The 22327-nt window shown below is 41.5% G+C and overlaps 1 protein-coding gene across 2 annotated transcripts in view; it reads left to right on the top strand.

The window, feature by feature from the left end:
* Positions 1–22327, top strand: part of DIP2B (DIP2 acetate--CoA ligase B (putative)) — a gene marked incomplete at its 5' end in the record, with an annotated part of 144588 nt that overhangs the window by 82419 nt on the left and 39842 nt on the right. For both annotated transcript variants that reach the window (XM_014584082.2, XM_014584081.2), the window contains 7 exon segments: positions 2009–2123; positions 3248–3387; positions 3980–4116; positions 9310–9390; positions 11968–12095; positions 14180–14294; positions 18419–18620. In XM_014584082.2, coding sequence (XP_014439568.1) covers positions 2009–2123; positions 3248–3387; positions 3980–4116; positions 9310–9390; positions 11968–12095; positions 14180–14294; positions 18419–18620 — 918 coding nt within the window.

Raw genomic sequence — 22327 nt, 5'->3', positions numbered from 1 at the left:
CATAGTCAGGCACTAGCACTTATTCATTACTGTGATCCTAGTTCCTTTTCATTACCCAGAAAAGAAACTATGTATCTCCATTGTCAGCTAGTCCCCTTCCGTCCCCACTGTTCCCCAGCCCTAGGCAACTGCCGATCTGCTTTCTGTCTATAGATTTGCTTGTCCTAGACATTTCATTTAATGCAGTCATATTATATGTGTTCTTTTGTGACAGGTTTCTTTCACTTTGCAGAACATTTTTAAGGTTCATCCATGTCGTAGCATGTATCCATACTTCATTATTTTTATTGGAAAAAATATTCTATTGTATAGATCCCCACTCTGTATTTTTTTAAATAATTATTTATTTTTAATTTTATTTAGTCATTCACTTTTTTTTTTTTTTTTATAATTTTACCCAATTTTTTTTTTTTAATAATTTGACCAGAGAGAGATACACAGAGAGAAGGAGAGGGAAAGTGAGAAAGCAAACCACCAGGTCCGGTATTCGAACCACAGTCAGCCATGTGGGAGTGTCCAGCACCTTAACCACCACGCCACCTGCTGGTCCCCGCCACTGTGTATTTTATTTATCTATTCTTCTGATGGTTCTATAAGCTTTTAAAAGCACCTCTTCTTGCTCTGTCATTTATATCCTTTTTGTATGATGTAACTGAGTATTCATTCAACAGAAGAAATGAGGGCTGGTCCCATGGCCTGGCGGTTAAAGGAGCTGGATCCCACATGGCTGACTGCACAGTTAAAAATCCTAGCCCTAGCAACTTGATAAACAGTGGTCACATGTCTGTATAAGCTTGCCCAGAATCTTGCCAGGATGGAGAAATGGAGGGAAGGGGATTGTGGCTTGACCAGGCCCTGTTGTAGGGTACGTTCTCTCTCTTCCCCCTCTCTGTCTCTAGTGAGTGTGTGCACCCTCTGACAAATTAAAAATATAAATTAATTTAAAAATAGAAGGAATAACACAAAGGTAACTTGATGTAATCAAGTATCTGGACTTCATGTAAATTCTCCCCAGCAAAAGACTTCGCAAAAACCATTTAGAGACATTACCATGTTACCTGCTTTTTTTCAATAAATATAGACATCCTGATCATCCCTATGGTAGAAAAATATTGTCTTGATCATAAATGTGTTTCTGTCAGTAGTTACACTCATCATCTTGGTTAAAAAACACAGACACAGGATTGACCATATTAAGAAAAAGTCAGAGAAAGGGCCCTGTAGTCTAGTGGTTAAGGGAGCTGGGTCCCACACAGCTAACCATAGTTCAAATTTTGGCCTCAGCAGCTTGAAAAACATGCTGTGCATGTGTGCATGCGTGTGCCAAATCCTAAGAGGATGTGGAAATGGAGAGGAGATTGCAGACAACCAAGTCCCTCTTCTCTCTTTCTCTCTCTTTCTCTCTTTTTTTCTCTCTCTCTCTCCTGTCTCTCTCTGGCATGTTCAAGTACCCTCTGGTAAAGAAAAAGTCAGAGAATGTCACATAGAAGAAAGCTGAACTAAGTCAGTGCTTACTGTGTTGCACTAGTAATTACGACGTTAGCTCTTGATTACTCAGTTTGGTAAGAGCAAACTTAGTCCAAGTTGCAACTTTAAACAGTGTCAGTGACCCTTCATATACCAGATGAGCATTGATATGTTCTAGAAATTTATCAGATTGGGACCAGCAGGTGGCGTGGTGGTTAAGGTGCTGGACACTCCCATATGGCCGACCATGGTTTGAGTCCTGGACCTGGTGGCTTCTTTCTCACTTTCCTTCCCTCTCTTTCCTCCTCTGTATCTCCCTCTGGTCAAATTAAAATAAATGAGTGAATAAATAAAATAAAACAATTAATTTTTTTAAAAAAGAAATTTATCAGATCATCTCATGGGCACAGTAAAATATTCGTATAAATTAACGATGTGCACGTTCTCATAAAAAACAAATATGTCAGCTTATATTCCTACCAGTTTCCTGCAGTAATGAAAATCACAATTGCATTTTTAAACTTGATCTCTGCCCACTCAGGGTCTGTGTCATCCTGTGATGCCTTCCTGAGTCTGTTCCAAAGCCACGGGCTGAAACCTGAGGCCATCTGTCCGTGTGCTACGTCTGCCGAAGCCATGACCGTGGCCATCCGCAGGTACTGTTCAGCGTCAGGTGCTCTCGATGTGTCGCACCTTGGATGAGTGCACAGTGCTTACCAGGCAATGACAGCGGGTGCTAATTCATTTTCTGCTTCATGAGCCTAAAAGTGGGAATTGTTTGGTCAAGTAGTTCGAAGCATCTCATTTATTTTTCCCACTTTTGATCAAAATATACCAAATGAGCTAAAATTTTACTCTAATTATTCTCATGTTGTATTTGTGAATTAGTTCTTTTTCTGTGTTGTTTTATACTTCGGAATCCATGGTTAATATCTCAGACTAGAAATACACTGTTCTTGATTGTAGCTTAAGTGTGAAGAGTACGTTTATAGTATACCCAATACCAGTATATCCTCTTTTTTGTTGTTTTTACTATAGGGCTCGTGCACTCGCCAGAAAGACAGAGAGAGACAGAAAGCAAGAAATCACCCCCCAGGAGGAATGGCCACGCCGCAATCCCTTCTCCTCCATTCTCCTCTCAGGATCCTGGGTACACATGCACATGCACCTGGTATGAGTTTGAGCCACTGGATCTGGGACTGAACCACAGTCAACTACATGGGAATCCAGTAACATAGCCATTACGCCAACTGCTGGTCCTAATACCAGTATATTCTTAAAAACTGATTAAAATATACTTTTTCTGGGACTAGTAGATGATGTAATGGTTATATTGCTGAACTCCCACATAGTTGACCGCAGTTTAAGTCCCAGATCCAGTGGCTTGAAACTCACGCCAGAAATGTGTGAATGCGTGCCCAAAATCCCAAGGGGAAAATGGAGGAGCAGGGAAATGGCGTGGCCATCCCTCTAAGGGGTGGGTGGGTGATTCCTCACTTTCTGTCTCCCTGTCTCTCTCTCTCTCCCCAGTGAGCACACAAGCCCTATAGCAAAAATCTCTTAAATTTTAAAATATTTTTCCATGTGATTGAAAATTAACTGTGCTTTTGAATTTGATTAATGTGAATGTGACAAATTTGGTATAGTTTTGGTCAAGAAAAGAGAGATGTGGGGTTTTTTATTATTATAGGCAGAGAAAATTTGTTTTACTATATATTCATATTTTTTTTTCTTGAAATCATCTAATTTACCAAACTGGATGGGTTTATTTTCTTTGCAGGCCTGGAGTTCCAGGGGCCCCTTTGCCAGGGAGAGCCATTCTCTCAATGAATGGATTGAGCTATGGAGTAATACGGGTCAATACCGAAGATAAAAATTCAGCGCTAACGGTCCAGGATGTGGGGCATGTGATGCCTGGTGGTGAGCTGTGATGAGCATCATTTGTTTTTTCATAAAGATTTGTCATCAGAGGTAGTAGAACCTAATAAGTAGGAGATCTAAAACCAGGAATCCTAAATTAAGTACTTAGTCTCTTAATTTCTCAAAAGCTTCTCTTGACATTTAAATAGTTACAAGTTTGCTGACCTTCCAGCAGTATGGCAGGGTCTGGGATCTATCAATTTTGAATGCTTCAGTTACACTTCACTTGGGTTGCTAAGTACTGAATAATACTGAAGTTTCCTGGTTTTCACTGTAATTGCCAGCCCATTCAGACTGGCAGGAAATTAGAGCATGCTGCATCCGTGGTTGAGTTTGACCTGCTTAGGGGTAACACTTAATTCATCAAACCTATTTCATTGGACTTTACCATCATTTTAAATATGTCAACTGTCTCTAAAAGGCTTAAATTTCAATTTTATCTGTGTAGTTTGAGGTTTATTTTTAGCATTTCTGTTTGATATCTAATACCACTCAATAAACGTACAACTCTCCTGGGTTCACAGGAAAAAGCTGTTACTTGGCAAAAGTTTTCCAGAGTTTCTGTCTCTTACCTGTATTTTCTATATAATAGGGATGATGTGCATTGTGAAACCAGATGGACCTCCCCAACTCTGCAAAACAGATGAAATCGGAGAAATCTGTGTTAGTTCCAGAACTGGAGGCATGATGTACTTTGGGCTTGCTGGTGTGACAAAAAATACATTTGAGGTACACAATATCACCATTTCATGGGGGAAATGTTTGAGAGGCCAGTGTTACCAGGGCAAATCCACTGGGCTGACAGGACATAGCATGGTATAGCGGTTGAGCATGCATCCTCTGCAGCTAGACTGCCTAAGTTCAACTCCCCCACTTACTAGCTGACCTTCAGTGGGGCGCTTCCCCTCTCTGTATCCTGATTTCCTTGTCTTTACACTGTGAGTAGTAACAGTACCTGCCTCATAGGACTGTCATGAGGACTCAGTGAGCTAGTGTTTATGAAGCGTTTAGAGCAGCTCCTGGCTTGTGGAAATTGCTGTTGTGAATCTGTTAGGTAAATGAAGGATAAGAGGCCTCATAAAAGTTCACTCAGGGGGCCGGCAGGTGGCATGATGGTTGGGCTGCCAGACTCCTACATGGTGGCCGACTATGGTTCAAGTCTTGGACCTGGCAGCTTGCTTTCTCACTTTTTCTCTTACACATTCTCTTTCTTTCCCTCTCTGGCCAAATTAAAATAAATAAATAAATAAATAAATAAATAAAGTTAAATAAGATAATTCTTTTTTAAAAAATAAAAGTTCACTTTGGTATATTTGCTGTGGGTTTGAGCTTTTATAAGTTTAAAACTATAATTTGGGAGAATATAATGACAGTGGCACAATCTTTCCAAAGTACACCCAAGTTATGCCATATTACCAACTAAAAATGATGAATTGTCCTGGAGATTGTGCATGTTATTCAGTCTTTATTGAGCACCTTTTATGTGTCTGGCACTATTCTAGATGCTTAGGGAAAAGGAAGAACGTAAACAAGCAGAGGTCCTCACAGAGCACAGATTCTGGAGGAGCCAGCATACTCTACCTAGACTAACACATTTTTCTCCTGGGCACAGTTCTGCATGTGAATCTAAGTTGCAATGAGAAATTTGCCTAGCGAGCCTAAAAATCAAAAGGGTAATTAATTGTCTGTATTTCCTAATTGGGATTAACCTGCCTCAGGCTATCTTTTAGGGACCAGAGAAACTCAGTTTGTAGGTCATGTCCTTGTCACATTTTATCGGGTTTATAGGAATGAGCACCATCCATTTGCAGTTATTTGAGCTTCTTTTTCAATAATCTAGACTAGTGATTCTCAGGGTGACATGGCCTGTGTATTACCCTTCCATCTGAAAGTTAGTCCATGTACCCGTGTACTGACAGATGTCCAAGAGTGTCATCTCTGTGGCCAAATATCTGTGTTGTCCATGGTGTGTTGCCTGAAAGGGATAAGAACTCGGGGTGACCGTCATCTTTGTATATAGCCCAAAATGATACACTGTAAATTATTAGATGTCTTTTTTTATCATTACTATCACTGCAATGGTCTTAGACTGCTTTAAAATGTCACATCTGGGCCAGTAGTATGGCTCAAGTCCTGGACCTGGTGGCTTGAAAAGCACACCAGTGTGTGTGTGCACACATGCCCAAAATCCCAAGAGGAAAATGGAGGAGAAGGGACTGCAGTATGGCCATTCCCATGGGGCAGGGGTGGAAGGTGATTTCTCACTTTCTCTCTGTCTGGCAAGTGCATACAACCCATAGGAAAACTGCCCCCATCCCAGCCAGTGCACACGCCCTATAGCGAAGAACTAAAATAATAATAATAATAATAAAAAAAGAAAATCTACTGGAAAGAAAATATACAGGATACACATGAGAACAGAGACCTAATATTCCATCACCACCATGTGTTAGCTTCTTTTTTTTTTTTTGGAGAGGTTTTTGCAATAGAGTCCATGCACTTGCCAGAAAGACAGAGACAGAAAGCGAGAACTCACCCCTCAGTGGGGATGGCCACCCCGCAATCCCTTCTCCTTCCTGGACCTGGGATCTTGGGCACACATGCACACACGCCCAGCATGAGTTTACACCACCAGGTTTGGGACTTGAACGCAGTCAACTACATGGGAGTCCAACGGCATAGCCGTTACGCCAACTGCCGGTCCCTTTAGCGTCTTGATTTGAGGTAAATGAAACCCTCTGTGTCTCACTTTCTCATCTATGAAGTGGAAATAGTCATCCTGTTTCACTTAAATATGTGATGTAAAACAGTTAGATCCCTGCCTATGAAAGGGCAACATAAATTTCCCCTCTACTGTGAAGGTTCAAGTCTAAATCCACTGAAATAAACCACAACTACATTAATAAGAGATAAACCAAACCAGTTTATTTGATCACTGTTTGGGTGACATAGAAACCATCACATTGAAGGTCTAAAAAACCTAGGGCAGGCTATCCATTGCTATGCTCAGGTTCAATGGCGCACGGACCAGCCGTGTATAGGAAAACAGTAGGAGGAAAAGGATGTGATCTGATAGTAATGGCTGAGGGGAAGAACTCAGCAAGGCTCTCCATACAGGTACCTCTTGATTTCTCTTCCACCTGCATATAGGGCAGGATACTTTCTGGAATGGGGCGAGGACTTTTGACTTTTAATTAAAGTAGGCCAAAGGACCTCTGTTTCTTTTTTTAAGCTTATTTCTTCTGTGAGAGAGAGAGCCAGTACCCCTACAGGGTTTGTTTTTGTTTTTGTTTTGTTTTGTTTTGTTTTTCCCACAAGGCACATGCACTCACCAGAGAGAGACAGGGGAAAAAAGGAAAGGAGAAAAAGCACCCCCCAGGGAGGTGGTCACACTGTAATCCCTTCTCCTCCATTTCTCCATCTTGATAGTATTTGGGGCATGCATACGCAGACATCTGTAATGTTTTTTTTTTCAAGCCACCTTGTCCAGGACTTGAACCATGTGGTCAGCTATATGGGACCCGGCTACCTTGAACACAAGGCCATGGGACTAGCCCCCAGTAGGATCTTGATGCTGGGATCTACGCCCAGTCTCAGTCAGCCCCAGATTGTGGACACCGCACATGTCCAGCATACTTCGAGTGGTCTTCAGACATGAACTCAGAACTTTCCTGTATGGGTCAGCCAGCCTCTAAGAGCACCATTTTTTACCACTATGCTACCATCTGGCTCCCAGAGAATTTCTTATGGCTAACTCTTATATGGAAAGAAAGAGAAAGTTAGGGGGATATTCTCAGGTTTTATGAGTGATTTTGTGGGAAGGGGTTCTGGTTTCTGTGGCCCATCTTGGGAAAGAGGGGTCATAATTTCTGTGTTTTGCTTCAAAGGAGAATGAAGGATGAGAGGCAAGAGATCAGGAAAAGGTCAAAGAAAAAACCTTGCTTGAGACTGCTTCTGAGTTCTTCACTTTGAGATATCATTTTCTAAGTCCCAGCCTACCCCTGGCACATGACATTTTACAGCGTTAGCTCTTGTTATTGTTCCCCTATACAAAAAAGGAAATCTTGGGGACTGCACAGTAGTACAGCAGTCACTCAGTGAGGCCAACCCATAGGGGAAGGTTCCAGGTTCATTTCTAGAGACTTCCTTGAATATACTAGACACATATCTGCCCAGGATTTGGGGCTGGCTGAGACTGGATGTGTATTGCACCTTGGAACCCTACTGGGTGCTGTTTCTCTTCCTTTGTCTCACTGACAGAGGAAATAGGTAAACTTTAAAAAATTATTTTTAATTAAAGGAGGAAATCCAATCAGAAAAAATACAGAGAAGACCTGAATAGTCTACTCAAGAAAAGACATACAAATGGCCAGTAAACAAAAAGAAATTCAGCCATGTTACTAATAAAGAAATGCAATTAACGGCGTGATACCTTCTTTGGTACCAGATTATCAGAGTTTGGAAAATGGATGATAAGTAGTATTGCTGGGCATATGGAAAAACAGATACTCTTATGTGGTATTGGTGGAGTATGAACTGTTAGAACAGTTTTGTAAAACAGCCTATTAAAGTTGAAAAGATTAGGGACCAGCAGTTAGTGTAATGGCTATGTCGCTGGACTCCCATGTAATCGACCATGGTTCATGTCCCAGACCCAGTGGCTTAAAACTCACGCCGGGCGCATGTGCATGTGTGCCCAAGATTCCGAGAGGAGAACGGAGAGGGAATTGCAGTGTGGCCAATTTGGAAAGATATGCAAGATATGGATATGTTATGTCAAAAAACAAGTTGCAAAGCAATACATATATGATCCTTTAGAAAGAAAACTCTTAATATGTTAATATATGTATTTTTTAAAAGTTGAAAGGGAGGCTAGCAGATAGCATGGTTAAGGCACTGGACTCCCACATGGCAAGCTGGCGATTCGAGTCCTGGACCTGGTGGCTTGAAAATCACGTTGGGAGTCTATGCATGCATGCCCAAAACTCCAGGAGGAGAGTGGAGGAGAAGGAATTGTGGCATAGCCATCCCCCTGGCAGGGTGATCACTCACTTTCCCTCTCTCTGTCTCTCTCTGGTGAGCACATGCGCCCTATGGCAAAAACCTTTTTTTAAAAAAATAAGTCGTATCTGGGACCAGCAGTTAGCGTAATGGCTATATCGCTGGACTCCCATATAGTCAAATGCAGTTCACTTCCCAGACCTGATGGTTTAAAACTCACGCCGGGCACGTGTGCGTGCATGCCCAAGATCCCGAGAGGAGAATGGAGGAGAAGGGATTGCGGCGTGGCCATCCCCCCTGGGGGTGGATTTCTCGCTTTCTGTCTCTATGTCTCTCTCTGTCTGACGAGCACACGCGCCCTATAGCAAAAACCTCTCAAAAAACAAAAACAAAAAAGTCGTATCCTCAACTAGACTGGTGTGATGTGTTGAATTCATGTTGGGTAAATTCACTGTACAAGTTAAATGATTTATCGAGATTGAATATATAAAATAAATGTTTAAATAATTTAAAAATTTTAAAATAAATAATTATAACTTTAAAAAAAGTCAAGAGAGGTAAACAACAAATTGTGAGTATTATCACTTAAAGGGATGGAATTACTGTATTCTTGTTAATTTTTCAACAAAAACGTATCACTGTAATTTTTTTTAAAGAATTGTTTATGTCATTTTATTTATCATTATTATTACTGTGTTTTAAGTTGACCAGAGAAAGACAGAGAGAGAGAAGGAGAGGGAGAAAGCAAGCTGCCAGGTCTGGGATTCAAACCATGGTCGGACATGTGGGAGTTAAGCACCTTAACCACCATACCACCTGCTGGCCCATGTAATCTTTTTTTTTTTAATAAGACTTTTTAAACATCAAATACACTTTCCTCAAAAATAGCAAGGCTTACCACTTCTTCATTTTGTCTTTCAGGTGATTCCAGTGAATTCTGTAGGCTCTCCTGTTGGAGATGTGCCATTCATCCGGTCTGGACTGCTGGGCTTCGTAGGGCCAGTAAGTGTTGCTTTTATGTTGACTTTGGTACAATTCATCCAACTACTTGGACTTTAATTCACAGAATAGAACAATTTTTGATTAGCCCTAGAGTGTTACAGGGCTGCTTAACTTATATTTAGCGCAATTTCTTTTTTTTGTTTTTTTGGGAGGGTTTTTTTGTTTGTTTGTTTGTTTTTTTGGAGAGGTTTTTGCTATAGGGCGCGTGCGCTCGCCAGACAGACAGAGAGAGACAGAGAGACAGAAAGCGAGAAATCACCCCCCAAGGGGGATGGCCACACCGCAATCCCTTCTCCATTCTCCTCTTGGGATCTTTGGCACGCACGCACACGCGCTCAGCGTGAGTTTTAAGCCACCAGGTCCAGGACTCGAACTGCAGTCGACTATATGGAAGTCCAGCGACATAGCCATTACGCTAACTGCTGGTCCCTATTTAGAGCAATTTCTAAGAGAATGTCATAAAATGAGTTAATGTTTATTATTTCCATTACTCAAATTCATTAGACACTTTCAAACTAAGACTTTTTTTAAAGACTGTTTCACTTATTCTCATTGTCTTTTTTTTTTTTTTAATTTAACGTTACAATAAGTTAGGAAAGAGTTGGAAAAAGTTACCCTCAATAGCAAAATACAGAGTGTACATACATAGTGTACAAAGCACTTTCATACAAATTAATAGCACAACACCATGTATAACAGTAAACTATTTAAATGAAAACAATTTGTTATGCAGCAAATGGTATTTATAGACATTGGATTTACGGAGATAATTAGGACACAAAGAGCATGTTCTCGGGACTAGCAGTCAGTGTAATAGCTATGTCGCTGGACTCCCATGTAGCCGACTGTTGTAGTTTGCCTCCCGGACCCGGTGGCTTAAACTCACGCCAGGCATGTGTGCGTGCATGCCCAAGATCCCGAGAGGAGAATGGAGGAGAAGGGATTGTGGCATGGCCATCTCCCCTGAGGGTGATTTCTCTTTCTGTCTCTCTGTCTCTCTCTGTCTGTCTGGCGAGTGCACACGCCCTATAGCATAAACCTCTCAAAATAAAGAGCATGTTCTCAAAGGGGAGCCAGGTCATGGAGGGCCTGGCATGACATAATGGAAAGTTAGGGTTTTACTTGGTGAGTGATAGTCATTATCCTAGTTAAGCCTGTATCCCTTCATCCATCTCTAATTACCTCCTACCCTCTCATTCCTCTTAGCAGTTTGTCGAAGAAAAGATTTTTACTTCTTTCCCACCATATATGGCAGGAGGGAGGGAGGGTAGAGATCTAGGAGAATCACTCTGCTAACAATAGTAGTGTGCATCTACTATCTTCACTTCTCCACTCAGCACCAGGAAATTCTCAATGACTCAGCTCCTTTTAGCTTTACTGACCCACTACTGAAGCCAAGATGGAGCTCCAGTCATCACATCTGCATTCCAGGAAATAGAGGAAAGGGTGTGGCCCTGCCAGCTGTGCTACACCTCTGCTTCCATCTCATTGGACTTAACTAGTCCCAAGGCCACGTCTAGCTGCAAGGGAGGCTACGATGTAGTCTTTACTTTGCTTAGCCATGCCCAGCTAAAAGTTCTGTTGCTATGAAAGAAGTGGAGAACCATACATTGAGGGACTGGCAGTAAAGTTCTCATTCTCTTTATTTACCAACACTGTAGATTTTCAAACTCTTGGAAATGGCTGGTTCTTTTCTATCACCTGGTATGGACTGGACCAGTAGGTTCAGAGGACAGAAGTTATATCTTTATGTACATAACCCAGTCAGTGTATGGCTCCACTCTGTGCTCGGTAAATCAGTGAGTGATACTCACCTGGAGGTAATTGGCTAATCAACCCAAGAAAATCAGGGATTCTGTAATGATGAGAAAAGTTTAATTTATGCAAATGGGCCTGGAAAGATTATTTATACAGTAATGCTTTGATGGTCGAGTTGCCTGCTGCTGTGCTCTCTAACTGGAAGAGAGTCTTCTACAGTGTTCCTTAAAACCTTCTTTATTACCCCGTTTCTAATTTTGCCAAATGGAAACAGCATTACCTTTTTTTTTATTATTACTCTTTTAAACTTGAAATAGCCATTCTCATATTGATACTGTTTTAATCTCCTAGTTCTTGTGATAAATGAGTTCACATTTTTCTCCTCTACATTCATCCTGCTGATAGGTGTGGAAGATGAACTCATGTACAGTCATGGCTGGGAAAGTAAACTGTGCTTTTGTGGAATCTCACTTGCTTTCTTCTAAAATTCTTCCCTAAGAATAAATATGATTTTTAAAAATAATTATTTATTTGATTTTTTTATTGTTATCATTATATATTCTTTTTAATTTGCTACTGGGCATGCACACTCATGTGTGTGCATCTTTCTCTCACTAGAGAGAGAAAAAGGGAGAGTGAGAAAGCAAGCCACCAGGTCTCAGACTCAGCCGTGGTCAGCCACCTGGAAATCTAGCACCTTAACCACCACGCCACCTGCTGGCCCCAATTATGAGATGTATTGTTAAGGCAGGAAGTAAAATATGTCTGTTTTACCATTTAAGATTTTGGAAATCAAAGTAAATTCTTATTACCTTTCAGGGTAGTCTGGTGTTTGTGGTTGGAAAAATGGATGGATTACTGATGGTTAGCGGTCGAAGGCATAATGCTGATGACATTGTTGCTACTGGATTGGCAGTTGAGTCAATAAAGACTGTTTATAGGGGAAGGTGAGTAGTACCATGTTCAAATGTTAGCACTTCTGGAATCTAAATAGATTTTCACAGGACTTTTTGTGTTGTATCTGTAGATTCCCTTCCCAAGTGATGAGGTTATTTTGGTTAAGCATAGCAAAAGCTTAGCTTTGGGGACCAGCAGTTAGCGTAATGGCTATGTCACTGGACTCCCATGTAGTTGACCGCAGTTCAAGTCCCGGACCCATTGGCTTAAACTCAAAGCCAGGCGCGTGTGTGTGCGTGCCCAAGATCCCAAGAGGAGAATGGAGGGGAAGGTATTGTGGCGTGGCCATCCCCCCTGGGGGGTGAGTTCTCGCTTTCTGTCTCTGTCTTTCTGGCAAGCGCATGTGCCCTATAGCAAAAAAACCAAAAAAAAAAAAAAAAAAAGCTTAGCTTTGAATATATATCTCACAATGTCTAGTTCCTTGACTCTGATTGAGAGGAATAACACAAAACTATATCCTATCTTTGGATATTAAAATTTTTTTTAATAATTGCCTGGAGGGCTTGTGCACTCGGCAGAGACAGAGTAAGGGGGAGAGAGAGAAAAAAAAAAGGCAGGCCAATTGAGGTAGAAGCTGTTCTGTAGGAGTTTACATATAAAAATTATTTCGCTTACTCATTTCTGACTAAAAATTATTTCTCTTACTCGTTTCTAACTAAATTAATGCTATTTTAATGTGAAGATTGACATAGGATATATGTGTTAATTTCAAATTCCATGACAAAGTCAATTAGATATATTTTTTCCTTTGTTTATTAATACCAGAAAAGATACTTGCTATATATTTGAAAAGTTCATTTCCTGTTCATCAGTTTGCTATCGAAGATATATATATCTTCAAAGCAACCTTGGCATCCTTTAAGTTTTTTTAAAATTGAAAAAAAAATTGAAATAAAAAAAGAACCAGTTCCTAGAATGTGGGGTTTGTGTAATGGTGTGACTGCCCAAGAGATGTAAGCTTCATGGGGCTCTAGGCCTTTTGTCTTTGGTCCTGATTCTATCCCCAGCACTTAGCACAGTGCCTGGCATACAGAAGACGTTCAATAAATGTATGTGGAGGGAAAGAAGGGAGGGAGTCAAGCAGACGTGCCACTCTTCAGCTCGCCAGTGGCTTCCCATTCTCTCATGCATTTATTCGACAGATATTTTTAGGGTGTCAGCCATGTGCCAGATACTCTGTTCTAGGTGCTTTGGCCGCAGTAGTGAACATAATGGGCCAAGTCTCTGCCCTCATGAAGCTCACGTCCTCACTGTGGAAAACAGTAACTAGATAAAGAGTTAGATGGTAACAGGTGAGGTGATTCTAAGAGCTGTGGAGAATGAACACCTGGGGCTTGAGGGAGGGGCTTGCCGTTTTGTGTGCCGTGGTCTGGGGATGCCTCAGTAGGAAGGGGACATTTGAGCGGAGACCTCACTCAGAACCAGCCCCATCCTCCTCCCTTGGCCTCCCAGCTCCTCCGGTCCTGCCCTGGCCTGTGTCTGACCTCTCCCTCCCACTCTCTGCTTCACCACTTTGCTCCAGGCACCCTGGCCTCCTTGCTGTTCCTCAAACCTGCCAAGCTCGTCCCTACCTCAGAACCTTTTCGCTTTCCGTTCCTTCTGCCCGGAAACCTCTTCCTCCAGATCTTCGCGTGGCTCGTGTCCTCACTGCATTCAGGTCTCTGCTCCAATGTCCGCTCCTCAGAGAGGCTCCCCAGCACCCCGGCTGCAGTAATACACCGCCGCCACACCCCTGGCCCTGCCTCAGTTTGCCTCCTGGTGTATATTACGACATAACATCATGATGTGTGTTTACTTGTCTGTCCTGTGTCTAACATGTAAACTCCACAAAGGCAGGAACTTTGTTTTATTTACCACTGTGTCCCCAGCATTCATTACAGTGGTGCTTCCTACATGTTTTTGAATGAATGAATCTTCATTTTGATGGTAATAATTGTGACATTTTCTTTTCTCAACTATTCATTTCTGGGTGGTGTGGTGGGGACGTGTCTCTCTGCTGTGTAATTCCAGTTAAGCAAAGTGAATAGAACTTACCCCGAAGGGAGTTCTGATGTGTTTGATCTGTCTCTCTTAGAATTGCTGTGTTTTCTGTGTCTGTATTTTATGATGAGCGCATTGTGGTGGTTGCGGAACAAAGACCTGATGCTTCGGAGGAAGACAGTTTCCAGTGGATGAGCCGCGTGTTACAGGTGCGTGTACCATGGGGTCTGTGTCCTCTAGGAGGCAGCAGCCACTGCTTACACATTTTTTTGACAGGTCATTGCTCTAATATTCTGAGTACCATTACAAAATCAGATAATGAATGCCATTTCTTCATGTGGACCACAACATTCTGCTCAGGTTGCCAAGAACAATGGAATTGACTTGTCTCAGCAAATTCTTTCCCACCCTGAGTATTTGCTCCTGTGGAAGTCGTGACTGTCCATACGTGGAACACATCTCTGACAGTAATCAATCCACTGTCAGCAGTTGCTTACAGGCTTATTGCATGTCGTAAGTGCTGCCTAGCATGGGAGGCAGCTACGAGAAGACCAGGCCTTATTCTTACTCTGAAGGACCTTTCCTGTGGAGATAGGCAATAGTGGGTGAGACAAACCATGAGGGAAGGAGAGTGGCTTAGGCTCAGACAAGAGATGTATTTCTAGTGGGGAGCATGCTAGAATGATGTGGAGAGCCTGGTCTTTGTTTAAAATCATAGGCTTTGAATCCCAGTTTCACTCTTCGTCACATAGTGCTCTTAAGCAAGGCATTTAACCTCGTTGAATTCATTTCCTACCCTTTATAATGGGGGTAAAATTATCTATTTTACAGAGCTGTTGTTAGGACTAAATGAGATAATTAATTGACATGAATTCAGTAAATAATGATGAATTCAGTAAATAATGATGGTGACTATTAATACCGAGAATAATGATCATCGGCATAATCTCCCATCATAGGATTAGAGAAGTTTACTCTATCATAAATAGCATTCCCTTTCACTCTCTGTTCCTTTTCTTTTTTTTTTTTTGTCTATTTAGCATTTATAAGTATTCACCGTTTAAGTATTATATTTACGGTCTCCCATATTTATTGTAATATAAGGCCCATGGAATCCCTGACTTCTTTGTCTCTCTTGCTCACTGCTGAATCCCCAGAGCTGATAGCTATGCTAGCATAGTCAGAGGCAGCTCAGGGAACATTCTGGAGCCTAAATGCATGGTCCAAAGAAAGCTCACTGTCCTTGTCACAGCCACCTGCATGTTGTGCAGTGTGCTCCAGTGTCTATAACGTCTCTGCTTGGGAGCGTTTGGACTTACTAACTGCCAGTTAGTAGTGATGTAGAAATGCATTATGAGGTGAGTGGTAGGGCTGGACGATTTTTAAAGATTTCTCTCTACCCTCAGCATCTTTGATTCAGCTGGTATAGCATAGGCTATTTGCAGTAGAAAAATGGAGGAAAGAACATCTACTCAAGGCAGCCTAGACAGAAAAGTAGAACTGGACTGACCTCTGAAAGATGGCTAAAAGGCAGACGTGCAAAGGAAATAGTTTTCATACCATTCATATTTTCAAACAAAAACCTGCTTGTTTTTCTTAGAATGAACTCTGAGTTGAATGGTAGACTCTTTGGTTGAATTATGTATTTTTTCCCTATTACATAAAAGTGAATGCACCTGAAAATTTCCAAAGTATTTGTTACTTTTCTCTGCAAAGCAACTATAGGAACTAAATGCTATACCTATTTACTCATCCAAATGTTTGTAAAAGTCACTTGGGGTCTAATTGGTCTGACGTGGAATAAGAGGCTGTTATTTTCCCAGTCTCTATCGCTTCTCTCCTTTGGGGATTTGGGTCCATAGTAGAACAGTAAAGGACACCCATGTTCTAGTAGGTTGGAACCCAAGAGGTTAATTCCAGGTCTGTGTATAATATTAATTAAATATTGACACCAGCAGGTGGCGTGGTGGTTAAGGGTGCTGGACTCCCACATGGCCGACCATGATTCGAGTCCTGGACCTTTCAGTCTCTCTCTCTGTTCTTCTCTGGTCAAATTAAATAAATAAATAAAATAATTCTTTTAAAAAATACTAATATTAATTAAATATCTAATCAGAACCCTCTAAATAAAAGTGATTAGTAGGTAATTTACCAGATGTTTTGTTTTTAGTGGTGAGTTCCGTTTACAAGTAATACATTGGCTAGTTTCTGTGTGTTCTAAAACACCAGAAACTTAAGAACGCTACTAGATCCTAGTCATCTGTCCTGATTATTTGGATAGTCTGAAGAATATGATTTTCATGTTTTCTTTTGTCCTGTTAAGTTCTTTTGTTTTTTTCTTACTAATTTTGTCAGAGGGCATGTGCACTGGCCAGAGAGAGAGACAGAGAGAAAAAATGAAAAAGCACCTTTAACAGGGAATGGTCACACTACAATCCCTTTTCCAATTTTTTCTCTATTCTGGATTTTGGGCATGCACATGCCTGGTGGGTCTTTTTAAGCTGCCAGGTCCAGGACTTGAACCCAGCTGCCTTAATTGCCATTCCATTGGCTGACTCTTAAGTTCTTTTAAATAAACGGCCTTATCCATCTTTTATGACTGAACTTTAGATCTATCGGCCCATTTTCCTTTTTTTTTAAATTATTAATATTTTGCTGGGACCAGTAGATGGCATAATGGTTGTCACTGAACTCCCATGAGTCAACCACAGTTTGAGTCCTAGACTTGGTGGCTTGAAACTCACGCTGGAGGTGTGTGCACGTGCATACGCATACCCATGATCCTGAGAAGAGAATTGAGGAGAAGGGATTGTGGTGTGGCCATCCCTCTTGGGGGGTGATTTCTCACTTTCTGTCTCTATCTCTTTGGCAAGCATATATGCCTTATGGCAAAAAAATTTTTTCAAAAAAAAAATATATTTTGACGTAGAGTATGTGTGCTCGCCAGAGAGACACAGAGAGAAGGAAAGTGAGAAATCAGCCCTCATGGGAGATGGCCACCCACAATCCCTTCTCCATTTGCTGCTTGTCATTTTAATCACACATGCACAAGTGGCTGGCTTGGTTTTCAAGCTGCTGGGTCCAGGACTCAAACCATAGTCAGCCATGTGGGAATCTAGCACCTTAGCCACCATGCCACCTTCTGGCCCCAGTCTGTTTTCCTTGTAAAGTTCTTCATAGGTATGAATATATTAACCCTAAAAGTACAGATTATTCAAGTCACTTTTTAAATACCTAAGTTTTAACTCTAGCTTATAGAAAATGAAACCAGAAAACAAAGACAATGCATTTGGGTATAGTTTACACAAGTTGACCTGGATCTCAAACTGGTGTATTCATGATCATACTGCATTCCATCACATGAATAAACCTTTATACATTCTATGTTAGCATTTTTTTAGAGAGGTTTTTGCTAGAGGGCATGTGTACTTGCTGAAGAGACGGAGACAGAAAGCCAGAAATCACACCACAGGGAATGGCCACACTGCAATCCCTTTTCCTTCATTCTCCCCTCAGGATCTTGGGCACACACATGCCTAGAGTGAGTTTTAAGTCACTGGGTCCAGGACTTGACACTCAGTCGACTCGTGGGAATCCAGCAACATAACCATTACATCATCTGCTGGTCCCCATTTTGTGCTAGAATTTAATACTTGAAGAACTTCTTTAAAAAGCTCACCTTTATGTCTTTCCAAAGCATAACTTTTTCTGTCTTTTTGCATTCATATTTTACTAGTTGATATAATACTTAATTATATTTTGTGATCACAGTAAGAACAACAGTCGTAAACAGTGTAGAAACAGATGCAGTGAGCTCTGAGCAGGTGTCCAGCGACGTGGCTGGGAGCAGACGTGCACTGAGGCTAGCTTGTGGCCACCATTGTTCAGTGTGCTGTGGGTCATATGCAGATGCATGGTAATATGGTGAATTGCTTAAGTGGGGGCCCATGTAGGGAACTATTGTGTTCATAATAAAAAGACTTTGCCACTATTTAATTGAGCTATGCTAGATAATGAAAAATTAAAAGATCCAAACAGCTTACTAAGTTTTTGACATTATCACTTAGAAGAAAGTATTGAGGCCTAAAGCAATGTCTACCTCTGTCCATTTAGAGGTTTCTTACCTCTCTTCTGTTAATCTATGCCATAGCTGAACAGTATATGGGATCTTAATGATTAGATCTTTAGATATGTAGGGTATTAATGATGTACCAGATTCTAGACCTGGAATGGGTAAAGAAAAATCCTAGAGTAAAATAATGGGCTATGCCAAGAGTATAGCAAATGTAACAAAAAATAATCTCCTTAATTATTTTTCTTTGTCTTTTTCTAGGCAATTGACAGCATTCATCAAGTGGGAGTTTATTGTCTTGCTCTGGTGCCTGCCAACACATTGCCAAAGACTCCACTGGGAGGGATCCATATATCTCAGACAAAGCAGCTCTTCCTGGAGGGATCTCTACATCCTTGCAATATCCTCATGTGCCCACATACATGTGTGACGAATTTGCCAAAACCCCGGCAAAAGCAACCAGGTAATATGCTTCTTTTTTTTGGGGGGAGGGGGTTTGCTATAGGGCACATGTGCTCACCAGAAAGACAGAGAGACACAGAAAGCGAGAAATCACCCCCCAGGGGGGATGGCCATGCCATAATCCCTTCTCTTCCATTCTCCTCTTGGAATTTTGGGTACGCACGTGCTCAAACCATGGTCAACTACATGGGAGTCCAGCGACATAGCCATTACGCCATCTGCTGGTCCCAATATGCTAGCTTCTAAGACATAACATTAAAGGTGTGATTTTAAGAAGCTAAGTTCTCTCATCATGTTTCTTACTCTAAAATTAGACTTTACAAAGACTAGTAACATCAGCCTAGCATTAGCTGATCAAAAAGCAAGCAGGATAGAAGCCCCACAGATTAGGCCTCTTTGGGTTTATTGCTATTTCCTTCTGAGTATTTCTTAGTAGTTTGCATCTGTTTCTGCTGCAGATAAGGTGTAGGTCAAGATGGTTGGAATTCTACTTGTAGAACTAGAATACAGTAAGTCCTGTGAGGGAGGGTTCTGAGAGTAGCTAGTATGTGTAGTCTTCAAAAAGGAAAAGACTTCAAAATTAGAAAACATGTTGGGGCCAACAAGTGGCATAGTGGTTAAGGGCCCTGGACTCCCACATGGCCAACCATGGTTCTAGTCCTGGACCTGGCAGCTTGCTTTTTCACCCCCCCTTCCCCTTGCTCTTTCACTCTGTCCCTCTCTGGTCAAAATTAAAGTAAATTAAATAAATAAAGTTAAATAAAATAAATCTTTAAAAAAATAGAAAGCATCAGGGACCAACAGGTGGCATGGTGGTTAAGGCGCTGGACACTCCCACATGGCCGACCACAGTTTGAGTCCCGTATCTGGCGACTTGTTTTCCCACTTTCCCTCTGTTCTCTCTCTCTCTCTGTCTGTCTCTCTCTGGTCAAATTAAAATAAATTATTGAATAAATAAAATTGAGTAAATAATTCTTTAAAAAATAGAAAACATGTATTATGGGAAAACTATGTATAGACTTCAAAAATTTTTTTGAACTAAAATGAACTCATTCTCATTGCATTTTTCCATAAACTTTTTGAAGTACCCTTGTGTTTCTTGAGTGCTCACTAAATGACAAATACTAGCTAAGCGTTTTACATATGTGATCCTAAAGCTTTGTCCCCAGCTGTAGAAAATAAAGTTCAGAAAAATTAAATATGACGACAGTAGTCATACAGTGGCAGAACTGAGATTCATAATAACTGTGACTAAGATCCGTTCTTAATCATCATCTGCCATTCTGTTGGCAGTCTTTACCTAGAGTCATCCCTTACTCCTTTTTAGTTGAGGTCTTTTTTTTTTTAAGAGAGATTTTTACTATAAGGGCACATGTGCTTGCCAAAGAGACAGAGAGACAGAAAGCAAGAAATCAGCCCCCGGGGGAATGGCCACACTGCAGTCCGTTCTCCTCTATTTTCCTCTCGGGATTTTGGGAACACATGCACACTACCCTGACGGGAGTTTTAAGTCACTGGGTCTGGGACTCAAACCGCAGTCGACTATGTGGGAGTCCAGCAACCTACCCAATACGCCATGTGCTGGTCCTTTAGTTTGGGGTCTTATTTGTGTGTAACACTTGCGTTTTTTTGTTGTTGTTGTTTTTGTTTCTGTTTTTGTAATTTACTAGAAGTTCTATGTGCTCAATAGAGGGAAATGGAGAGAAAGGGACAGTGAGAAAGCACCCCCCACGGCCCATGGTCATACCATAGTTTCTTCTCCATCTCTCCTGTCAAGAATTTAAGGATGCATGATGCACATGCCCCCTGTGCTTTTCAGTCAATCTGGTTCAGGACTTGAACAGTGTGGTCAGCTATGTGGGATCCAGCTACCTTAACTCCCAGGCCAGGGGAGCAAGATATTTTTTTTAAAAAATTTTTAGAGTTTTTGCCATACATGCTCATGTGCTCACTGAGGAAAGACAGAGATGGGAGGAGTGAGAAATCACCCCCCAGGGGGATGGCCACACTGCTGATCCTTCCTCCTCCATTCTCCCCTCAAAAGTTTGGCCATGTATGCACACACGCCTGGTGTGATTTTGAAGCTGCCAGATCTGGGACTGGAACTGTGTGTGACCATGCGGGAGCCTAGCACCTTAACCCCTATGCCACCTGCTGGCCCCAAGGAGCAAGATATTTAATTCAGAAATGTTTTAGATCTTTAGCACAAGATAAACATTATGCCTTCAACTGAGAGTATACTTATTGCCATTTGTAAAAGCAAATAGTCAATTTTACCTTTTTGCTTAATTTCTGGGCACACCTAGATTACAGGGCTGAGTAGGAAGCTACAGATAAGAATAACTGATGGATAATTAGTCATCCTCAAATGTCTGTTAAATCCAGTGTTGAGTCATTAAGTTTTATTGATGTTTTATCTTCTTTTCTTTTTTCTTTTAAGGTTTTTGCCATAAGGAGTGTGCGCTTGTCAGAGAGAAGTGCGAGGGAAAGTGAGATGTCACCCCTGAGGGGGGGTGGCCATGCCGCAATCCATTTTCCCTTCTCCTGGGATTATGGGCATACATGTGCACGTGCCTGGCATGATTTTCACGTCTCCAAGTCCAGGACTCTAGCTGTAGTCAGCCATGTGGAAGTTCACTGCCTTAATCACTATGCTACCTGCTGGCCCCTTTTTAAGGTTTTGGTATAGAGTGTGTGCACTCACTAAAGAGACAGAGAGATTAGGTGGGAAAGGGAAAGTTATGACATGAACGAGCTTCGCCGTAGGGTGATCACTGCTGCGGTCTGGTGGCTGAAGACCGTATCACGTATTAATCTATGCTGTTGTCAGTTTATCTGATTAATCATGTGGCGTGACGTGTCAGTTTCTGGTAATGGAAATAAGAGTTCGTGTTAGTTAATACTCTGAAACGGCAGTCCAAATCAAGCTGCCTGTGTGTTATTAATCAAAACATGTACGAAAGGAAGTATTTTCAAACACATTACCTACCTAACCATATGACAGACATATAAAAAACACAAATTCCTCTCTGTCTTAAATTCTGTCCCACTGAACTCCTAAAGTCATATTAAAATATCCTGAGATGAACAGTTGGCGTAATGGCTATGTCGCTCCCATGTAGTCAACTGCAGTTTAAGTCCCGGATCCAGTGGCTTAAACTCATGCCGAGCACATGTGCATGCGTGGTCAAGATCCCAAGAGGAGAATGGAAAAGAAGAGATTGCAGTGTGGCCATCCCCCTTGGGGAGTGATTTCTTGCTTTCTCTCTCTCTGTCTGTCTCTGTCTCTCTGGCGAGCGCACGCACCCTAGTTTAAAAAAAAAATCCTGTTTACTTTTTTTAGGACCTTTTTTTTGCTATAGGGTACGTGCGCTCACCAGAGACACACACAGAGAGTCAGTGAGAAATCACCCCCCCCCGGGGGGGATTGCCATACTGCAATCCCCTGTCCTCCACCTTCCTCTCGGGGTTTTGGCCATGCACACACATGTACAATCCTGACATGAGTTTCAAGCTGCCAGGTTGAAACCATAGTTAGCCATGTGGGAGTTCAGCACTTTAACCACCATACCATCTGCTGGCCCCTGTTTAATTTTTTTATTTTAATTTTTTAAATTGTCAAAGGGTATGTAGCTTTGTCAGAGAGACAGAGAAGGAGAAAGCAGTTCTTTTCTTTTCTTTTTTTTTTTTTGAGAGGTTTTGCTATAG

Source organism: Tupaia chinensis, unplaced genomic scaffold (assembly GCF_000334495.1).
Source record: "Tupaia chinensis unplaced genomic scaffold, TupChi_1.0 Scaffold145652_1, whole genome shotgun sequence".
Taxonomy (NCBI): domain Eukaryota; kingdom Metazoa; phylum Chordata; class Mammalia; order Scandentia; family Tupaiidae; genus Tupaia; species Tupaia belangeri.
This window is presented reverse-complemented; position numbering and strand designations above follow the sequence as displayed.